Source organism: Octodon degus, unplaced genomic scaffold (genome assembly GCF_000260255.1).
Source record: "Octodon degus isolate 3935 unplaced genomic scaffold, OctDeg1.0 scaffold00001, whole genome shotgun sequence".
In the NCBI taxonomy this organism is placed as follows: domain Eukaryota; kingdom Metazoa; phylum Chordata; class Mammalia; order Rodentia; family Octodontidae; genus Octodon; species Octodon degus.
The window spans coordinates 111,084-121,735 of NW_004524577.1; the positions used below are offsets into that span (position 1 = coordinate 111,084).

General features: G+C 36.7%; 1 protein-coding gene across 1 annotated transcript in view; it reads left to right on the forward strand.

Moving 5' to 3' along the window:
- The first annotated feature begins 370 nt into the window (after positions 1-370).
- Positions 371-10,652, forward strand: part of LOC101574813 (acyl-CoA synthetase medium chain family member 3) — a 69,078-nt gene continuing 58,796 nt past the window's right edge. The window contains exons 1-3 of the mRNA XM_023701278.1: positions 371-540; positions 6,537-6,803; positions 8,709-8,919. Of these exons, the coding sequence (XP_023557046.1) occupies positions 6,588-6,803; positions 8,709-8,919 (427 nt within the window). The 5' untranslated portion in view covers positions 371-540; positions 6,537-6,587. The remainder of the gene's footprint in view (positions 541-6,536; positions 6,804-8,708; positions 8,920-10,652) is intronic.

The window sequence follows — 10,652 nt, forward strand, 5'->3', positions numbered from 1 at the left end:
TAGCATGATAGTGTTTATGTTTAATCTCGACAAGTTCAAGACCACCGACTGGATGAAATCTAGCTCAATTTGTACCTGCCTTTCAACTTCCATTTTTTTTTCTGCTTTTTTTTTTTTTTTAATTTAAAAACACCCCTATATCTTATTGTATTTGTTCTTTCCTTCTCTTGAATAATTCCTTTACCCTTTCACCAGACTAGTCTCTTTCAGCAACTACTTGGACATTTTCCTTCCTGCTTAAAAAACAAAATGTTTTTCTAGCCTGCTAAAAGTGTGCTGTATAGGTCACTCATTACCAGTTATAAGGACGCCTGCCAAGGATTGTGTAAATGTTCAGTGCTTAGCTCAGAGCTCCTGCTCCTCCCACCAGAGTTTCCACCAATCTAACAAGGCACTCGGGGCCAGCCTTGCTCCTTCTGATTGTCAGACTACTTCTCTGCCTTCCAAACCTTTGGCAGAGGTGAGAAGTCGAGGTGTAGTGCTGCTCTTCTATGAAACAGGTCTGTCATCACATCAGCTGTGTTGGAACCTGCAACTTTAGTGAGTCTCTTTTCTTTCTCATATAACATTTGCTGTCCTTGTAAAGGCATTTTCTGTTTTGATCAAAGATAAGAAACAAGGAAACAAATTTTTAACAAATGGTTTCACAGAAATAGTGAGTAAAAAAGATATCTCTGTCAGGATCCTCAGTTATTCTGTGAAACATCACCTTGTAAGTGATGAAGAGAATGCATAAGCAGAAAGGTAAAGCTTTAGTATAGTAGATGAGCTTTTTTGTTGAGCCTTTCTGGTTACGTGCATGTGTTTACTTGGTAAAAGGTTTTAGACAACATTTAATTGCACCTGAGTATTGGCTAGTCTTTCCTTAAACTGCCCACTTAGTTCCCACCCTACTCGGTAGCAATCTACATCATATAGAAAATCCACAAACGTGCTCCAAGAAACCTTAAGAAACAGACAGATACAAAACCTAAGAAGATAACCTGGGAGCAGCCACTTTTCTCCAATAGGGGAAAACTCCAAAAGTTGTATATGTGAGAGGCTTAAGAATGGTCTTTTAGAGAATGGCAGGAGGGGCCGGGGAGCCGGCTCAGTAGAATAAACATTTGCCTGGCAAGAGCAAGGACTGTGAGGAGTATTACAGAAATGTGAAGAAGCTAAAGGCCTGTGGACACAGCTGTTTTTATGGATATATAGTCTATATCTTTTATAAGACCTTAAATACTTTCAAAATGCCATTTGATCAGTCAATAGTTATGGTTTTGTTTAGAATTTTCCTTAGCTACATGTCTGTGGCTCAATATAAAAATCTGGGCTCAGCCTGGCAAAATTATCTGTTTTTCCATCTCAAAGAATTTAAGATTGTTGAAAAAGCAGGCACTGAGCTTCGTGGGTAAGAAGGCAATATGGTTTTCAGAAAAGGATGTTGACACTTTCTTTTTGGCAGAACAAAATTGTTAAGGTGGTGTTAAGCTCTGAATGAATTTTCTTTCCAATGTATATCTGAAGGATTCTGAGTGTGGTGGAGCATTTTCTATGTTAGTCTTATGGAAGAAATCACACTGAATTCTAATTCTATTCAGTATCAGCAAACAGTGTGTTTATACCCAATGATAATATTGCCATAATTGTTTCAGTCTATAAACTTCAGGGTGGAAGGGCAAGTCTAGCTGTGCCTTGTTCACAGCTGTATTTTCAACATTAAGTATCTCATATACATAATAAGTGCTCAAAAATATCTGACAAGTAATTGAATGCACTGTCCATGTAGATATGTACATTCTTGTCTGTGTTTCCTTCTCTGTACTGTGGAAATAATAAATCAATGTGAAATGTCTACCACAGTGAAGCCATTCATCAAATCTCAGCAAAAATATCACACAGAGCCCCAAAATAATTTGTAAAATAGCTTTTCTTTGCTCTTATTACCTTCTTTGCTTTTTGTGTAATATCACTTTTTTTTTGCTTTACTTATGTGTCTTTTTCATTCCTCTGTATATCCTCTATGGTTTGAAACATTTCATGGTAGGCATTCTATATCTGTTGAATAAATAAATGAACCAGTAGTTCTCTCTCTACTTTTACCAAGAATAAAGTGTAATGCCCAAAGTTATTTGTTCTACTCAGTCTAAAATTTTACCTCTTATTTTAATAGTATCAGAAATTTAAAAATACACTTAACTATTTTTAAATGCTACTTGTTTGTGTCCAAGTGATGAATGAATGAAAAGAATGAATGAAAGAATCATGACATTTCTTCTGAAAAAAATAGTTTCAAATTTTCTAAATTGTAGAAATTTAAAGACAACTGAAGTGATCATTGATAGAAGACTGGATTAAGGAAAGTCTGGTGCAGCTGGTAGTGTAACCACTTTAAGAAACAAAATGAAGAGCTTGGTGTACTAACATGAAAAGTCCTCCAAAACCACACTGTCAAAAAATGTTCTTAGTGGATAGAGTAGAGTTCATTAAAGGCTGCCATTCTGCAGAATTGGTGAGAGATAAGAATCTGTGATCATATTTGCTTGAAAGCACATTTTTAACATTGTGAGCTGATATGTGGAAGGAAACCTTAGACATTGGTCTTTTTTTTTTTTTTAAACCATGTCTTTCTCTGTAATTCAGGCTGGCCTAACTCACTATACAGCCCAGGCTGGCTTCAAACTTATGGCAATCCTCCTGCCTCAACTTTCTGATTGCCGGGATTACAGGCATGTTCCACCATGCCTATTGAGAACACATTTTAAAAACCTGAAATATACATATTGGCTTGCTAGGTGGAGGGGAAAGGATGAAACTGGGAAGTTTCAATGCTGGGGAGTGGATGCACATTTTTCACTGTATGTCTTTATTAAATTATATGAAAAAATTATATAAAAAATTAAAAGGAGAAAAAGAGGTTATACTAAAAAATCTTAGCATTACCTACTTCCTTCACTGGAAGGAAACCCAATGTTACTCTTACTAAGACAGCAGTGAAATAGGCAGATTATAACTTGCCAGCAATCAGTTCAGACCAGTAGTTCTCTCTACCAAGTCCCCAGTGCCAAAGAGAATAACATATTAGAACTTGAGGACTTAATCCCCAAAACCAGACCTCAGAGTAATTTTACTTCTGTCCTAACGAGTACTCTTTTTCTTGTTAAAGCTTGCACTTTCAGTTTATCTTGGGAAAAGTTCCCCTAATTTTTTCTGCATTTTAATGTTTCCTATCAGTCTAGTTCCAAACTATTTTCAGTCAGCACTGTTCAAAATAATTTTCATCAATGACAACAATTGGCTTATAGTGGTCGACTGACAATATATGATAGTCACAGCTATTAAGCATCTGAAACATAGTGTGACTGAACAAACTGCCACATGTGGACAGTACAGGTAGTCACATAACTATTTAAAGCAGTAGAGGTACTTCTTAGATCTACTGTAATACTGGGTTGTGGAAATAACCTGTGGCCAAAAGTTCTGCTTTCTGAAAAACTCACTTATTCAACAAGTATTTCTTAAATGGCTACTGTAGACCAAATGTTATTATAATTCACAGAGATGAATTAGCAGCATGAGTATAACAGACAAAGCTCTTATCCTCAGAGAATACACATTCTAGTGTGACTAGAACAGCAAACTATATCCTATATGGGCTAAATCCAGCCTTCTGTCTGGTTTTGTGGTCTGCAAACTAAGAATGGTTTTTACATTTTTAAGTGGTTGAAAACAATCAAACAGGAACAATAATTCATGATGCATCAAAATTACATGAAAATCAAATTTAAGTATCCTAAATAAGATCCTTTGGGGAACCAAATCATATTCATTTGTTTACGTCTTGTCATTGACTACAGCAGAGTTGAGTATTTCTGATCTAGACCACATATGACTGACAAAGCCCAAGAGATTTATTATCTTTCACTTTGGTACTACCAAAATTTGCCAGTCCATATTGTGACAAAGAATATTATGTCAGGCATCAGAGCAAGTATTATGCAAGCATGGTCACTTTCAATCTTTGTGTCAACTCTTGCAACTTTTCTACTGGTAAAATGTAAAACTGAGGTTAATAATTTTTCTTTTCTTTCTTTTTTTTTTTTTTTGCTGAACTGGGGGATTGAACTCAGGCTGTTGTGCTTGCCAGGGAAGCACTTATTGAGGTTAATAATTAAAAGAAGTTAATAATTCTAAGAAGAGCACAGTTCTTAAGTGCCAAATGGGGACTCATCCCATGACTGTGATCAGCTAATATATTTAGGCAACACACTGTAGGCCAATTCTGAACTACAGACTAAACACATTGGGATCTTATTAACATTTAGTGAGTCTGGGCTGGGGCCTGAGACTGTGTACCTTTAACAAGTTTCCACAGGTTACTGATGTGCTCGATCACAGACCATAATTTTCAGGTGGGTGATTTTCAGTCTTGACTATGCATTAGTACACACTTTTTTTTTTTTGCGGAACCGGGGATTGAACTCAGGCCCTTATGTTTGCCAGGCAAGTGCTTATTCTACTGAGCCATCTCCCCAGCCCCTCATTAGTACACTCCTAAGAAATTTTTTTTGAAACTATAAGACCCAACACCCACGCCCAATGACACTAATTTAATAGTACAAGACTTAGGCTTATATAAGAACATTTTAAAGAGCTTTTCCTAGTGAATTAAATGTATAGTCAGGATTGAGAATCACTATACTGAAATTCTATTGAACTGAAGTAAAAATATTCAAATTGAGAATGACAAGTCTAGAGTGTTTGACCTGATAGATTGAAGCCAGTGCTTTTTCTTTCTGGAGCTCATGATTTCTGTGCAGGTGAAAAATGAGGACACTCAAATCACACAGTGTTACAGTGCTCAGTACTACTGATTGGAGCTGGATATGGTGGCTCATAGCTATAATCCCAGCACTCGGGAGGCCGAAGAAGGATTATAGTGAGTTCAAGGCCAGTTTGAACTACATAATGAGTCAAACAAATAAACAGATCAATAACCCATCAGGTCTTCACACAAAGAAGAGGAAAGTTTAGAAGAAGGATTGACCTGTGCAGTAAGTACATTCCTATAAAGACCAAACCCCAGGTTCATGTAAGATAAAAAATAAACTGATATCTGTTATTAATGTATTGTGTTGGCAACTTATCAGTACAGAAACACTTCGACATAGTCAAGTTGTCCTACACCACACGGTCAGAATTGCACTTGAAGTTATGATTTAATGATTAGGATAATACATGTTTCATTGTATGAAATTTGGAGAAATATTGAATATATAAAGGGAGAACTCCAAATACTCATACCTCCTAGAACTGTTTTTGTTTAGTGTTCCTGGGGATTGAACCCAAAGCCTTTGCATTGTACCTCCCCAACCTTTTTTAGTTTTTGAGATTGGATCTTGCTAAGTCACTATATTGCCCAGACTGGTCTCAAACTTGCCATCTTCCTGCCTCAGCCTCTGAGTTAAGAATCCAGGACTCACCATGTCCAATTTAGAACTGTATTTTTTTAAACAAGCACAATCAAGTAAACTCAACATTGTGATCCAATGATTTCCCACCAAAGCAGAGAGGGCTGAGTAGCTCCGTGGGGCCTTCCCACTGAAGCCTAAAGGTTAAAGACCTATTACTACATCTCCACCAAATGCAGCCTCAAGCCTGGACTTGAAGGTAGTAGCGGCACTTATTAGGAGTGTGGAAACTGCAACCTATAAAGTAAACAGATTATAAACCTTAGCTGTGCTTTCATGCCTAATTGGTACTGGGATACTCTCAGTTTCTTCATTTATAGATTATCCACTGTGAAAAATCCTCCCTAATATTTCTATATTACTTTTGAAATTTCCACTTGAAATATTCTAGCTAAGAAATCTCTTTGCAAACATTTAGATTAACCAAGTGCCACAGATCTTTATTCCTTTAGAAATGTATCTGAGGGCTGGTGAGATGGCTCGGTGGTCTAAAGCACCTACTTAGAACAAGCTTAGCAAAGCACAGGGACCACGGTTCAATCCCCCAGCACCACATGCCAGCCAGCCCCGCCCCCCAGGTGGGCTGAACTGGCCACACACACACACACACACACACACACAAAAAGAAATGTATCTGAGAAGCAACAGTGCATAGTACAGTAGTCAGGAGAATGAGCCAGGATCAGATATTTTCAGGTTTAAATCAAGACAAAACCTTTATTGCTGAGCTACTATAGTAAAGTACTGGGCATTGTCAATACTTGAATAATGGAACATGTACACAGGGAAACATAGCATTGCACTTTAAGCACTGCATTATAAGTGAAAATGCAATGTCTTCAATAAAAATATTTAAATTGGCACCATTATTGCTTTATCAGTAAATTAATGACAACAGTACCCCTTTATAGAGTTACTCAGGATTTAATGACAAAATGTCGGTTAAAAAATGGAGCAGAATATTTAGAATATAGGAAGTATTCAGAAAATGGTGTTATGGTAATTAAGATGATTAATAATATGTTGGGATACGGGTACCTCTGGGACAGAAGTGAATGCATATCTTTTTTGCTTGTCTTTTAGATGAGTTAATTTTCATGGAACTTCTGAGTGCTAAAAGATCCAACAAAACTAATGATAGCTCTTGTTGCCATGAAGATGTTTCGTGCAAGGTGCCTTCAGTGCCTAGCAATTTCTGGTTCTGTGAGAGCTTTGCATAAAGATTATAGAACAGCAACTCCTCAGAACTTTTCCAGCTATGAGTCCATGAAACAAGACTTCAAACTGGAGATTCCAGAGTATTTCAATTTTGCTGAAGATGTCCTGGACCAGTGGACCAAGATGGAAAAAGTATGGGACAAACGCTGGTCAGACTGCAATTTCTCAACTGGGGGCAATTTTGTGTGGTAGGGACATCTTAAATGACTGAGACATTTTGTTGCCATGAGGGAATAAGAAGTAGAGGGGATAGTTGTTACTGGCATCTAATGGGTAGAGAGGAATGAGGCTGCTAAAAATCATTTAAAGGATAAAATAATTATCTGGCCCACACTTTCCCAGGTTGGTTGAGAAAGCCTGAATTGTATAAATGTAATTTTTTAGGTTGAATATTTTTTAAATAAAAAGTGACTCCAATAGAAATGTAGGAAATGAAGCATAGATACAGTACTAAAAGACATGTAAAGGGATACAAATATCATAACTTTCTGGAGATAAAACCTACCAGGTTAAATGAGAAATGGGGCTGGGGCGATAGCTCCATGGCTTAAATGCCTGTCTGACAAGTGCAAGGTCATGAGTTTGATCCCTGGTATAAAAAAATAAATAAATAAGAAATGACAAGAGCTAGAATGATGAATGACTCCCCAAATCTGAAAATAAGGACCCCAGGATGTTATAGTACAGCTTCTCTTATGTCCTGAGTCCTCACTGACCTTGAAGAACTAGGGCCAAAATGTTGGCTATCCTTGTTGCCCTTCTTTTTCTCTAATTTTTTGGTCTGAAAACTTAAGTCGTTAACCCTCCAGAAGAGAAGCTTAATGATATTATTACCCTACAACATAGACAGTTGAGCTTAACATCACTATTTGTCTGAATATCAAATACCTTAGACATAACACAGTTATTTTCTAACAATGGTTGATATGCTAAACTTTAAATCGCTATTGAACGTGAAAAAAAAAGCCAATTACACATTTTTACACAGAAATTTAGAAATCCTATAACTCAGTGGTGTCTCAGATTTTCTGTTTAAGATTATGGGGCCACAGAGAAAAATGAGCAACAATGTAGAGTGTGCCTAAAGAGAGTCACTTAGAAAACATTCTCTCAGGCTTTCACAGAGAGCAAATTGGCCAAGCAATGACCATGACTCAGACACTGACAAAAGATCTACAGACTGCTGCACATGGTTTCAGGGTAAATCCTGAAGGGATTTGACTGATCTTGTCAGATACAAAAGTTACATTTTTTGTTATATAGGTCTTGCTTTATCTTGATCTTAACCATCCAGCAAAAAAGTATAAACACGAGGTACAAAAAGTAAAGCCATATTAATATGCTGATCTGTAAAAGGCTCAAGTCAACAACTTCTGACATTGCCAGTCCTGCGGATAACCCACTATTATTATGGTCTACTGGACTATATTGGATTATTTTGCTGAATTAACACACCCACAATATTTGAATGGCAATGAAATACCCCTCTCTGACAAAACTAAACCAAAAGGGGATATAAATGAAGGACCAGGGCCAGGGAGATGGCTCAGTAGAATAAGTGCTTCCCTGGCAAGCGCAAGGATCTGAGTTCAATCCCCAGTTCCACAAAAATAAATAAATAACCATTTTGTAATGAAATGTATATATCTGTATATGCAAATTAGTTAGGATAGATACATAGCTACTTTCTCTTAATTCAATGAGAAGAAAGATTTGTACTAATAGTGTTTAGACAAGATATCATGTCTCCACTTGTATATGAATAACTATTATGAAGACAACAATACACAATGTATTAATTATTGTAACTGTCCTACTAACCTGTTCTGAAACTGTCTCATTGCTATTTCTTTCTCAATAAAATTAATTTAAAGAAAGAAAATAAGGACCCCAGAATTTTGTTTACATAAACTCCATGTAAGTTCCAACTAACAATTTATGAATTTTCTTCAGAAAAATATACTTCATGAAGTTGTTTGAAATAGGATTTTATTATACAACAATCTCTAAATCCATGATTGATTTGTCTCTCCTCAGGTTGGAAAGAGACCTTCCAATCCAGCCTTCTGGTGGATAAATGGAAAAGGAGAAGAAATGAGGTGGAGTTTTGAGGAACTGGGATCATTATCCAGGAAATTTGCCAACATACTAACAGAAGCTTGTTCCCTGAAAAGGGGAGATCCAGTAATTGTGATTCTGCCCAAGATTCCAGAGTGGTGGCTTGCAAATGTGGCCTGTTTGCGAACAGGTTAGTAACTCTTACAATCCTCTAATACTTAAACTTATCTAGATAAGAGACTTTTCATGAAATATCTGTTGGGTATGTTGTTTGAAAAATAACTGTATAAGGTTATTCTTAATAACCTTAGAAATGAGCTGAAAACATACTGTACCTTTTGACCTATATGATAAGCTGGGCTTTTCATAATGAAATAGATTTATTAAGTGAATGACAAACAGCAATTCAATAGCCTCATACTATTTTTTTTCCTCCTTTAGGATACATGGTCATCTAAAACTCAGTAATCCACAAATTTAAAGAACCCAGCACAGTCTTGTTTCATGTTTTATGCCTCTTGTGCATGATTTTATCCCCCTGATGCCTTAAAGCAGTCACTGGTGATTCCTACTTCTTAATAAGTCTCTACATCTCATAAGGTTTTCATTCTACATGCCTCCAGAGTGTTTTTCTTTTCCATTTCCATTGCATTGATTTACCATTTCTTTATTCAGAGACACTCTAATTCTGATCTTAAGTATGCCTACATTCTGCTCCAATCCAATTCATCTTCCCTCCCAGTGCTTTTTCTGTATCTCACAGTTTATCTACTCTTTTTAAAATTTTTTTAATAGATTGCAAAGTTTATCCTCTCAATTGATTGTTTGATGTTTTCAATACCTTCCCATTGGTACTGGAGCTCTGAACTTATTTAGGTGCATCATGGAAGGCTATGCCTACTTCCCCTTATTGCTCTAACTTGTCTGCCATTATGCTCCACGATCCACTTATGCCAAGCAGTTTCCTATAATATTTCTGGTCATTCCTTCTCCTGGCTCTTCTTCATATTATTTCCTAAGTTTGCAAAGCACTTCCCTCACACTTAAGCACATGGACAATGCTTAGCGGACTCAAGTTTTTACCTTCTAGACAACCACATCTTTTTTTTTTTTTTTTTTTTTGGAACCAGGGATTGAACTCAGACCCTTGCACTTGTCAGGGAAGTGCTTATTCTACTAAGCTGTCTCCCTGCCCTAGACAACCACATCTTGGCATCCCAACAGGTCCTTTTTTCTTTGAGTTCCCAAAAGCAATGTATATACATTTCCATTTTAACAGGTACTGTACTGTGTGGGTATGTAATTTACTGAGCAACCTGTCATTCCTATAACACTACAAAAGCACCTAAAAGGCCACAACTATAATATATTCATCTCTGTACCACTAATAATTGGCATACAGTCACTATGCAGTGAAGTACTTTTTGAATTAATGTTTCTATTAATATAATAAATCATTTATTAAGTAACCATTCTTAAGCCACGCCTGGTGGTACACAACTATTATCTCAGCACATGGGAGGCTGTGGAAGAAATATTACCATGAAATTAAGGCCAGCCTGTGCTACATTGTGTGTTCAAGGTCAGCCTGAACTATACAGTAGTACCATGTCTCAGAAAACCAAAAATTCTTAATTTATTATAATTAGTACTTCCATTTGAGGGAAGTTCACATATTCTATTTCATGTGTACCTATGAATTATAATTGGAGAAGAAGACTCCACTTTTAGCAGTCTTATAACAAAATGATTGCTTTTCATGAGTATTGCTTAAGATCACTTGCTTAATAAGGGACTGTGAGATTTCTAGGACCAGATGTCCATTCTTACCAGCTCAGCAAGAAAGGAGAGTTACTGATCAGCTATTGGGGAGCCATAAGGGGGAAAAAGGAGGAGGAGGAGGAGGAGGAGGAGGAGGAGGAG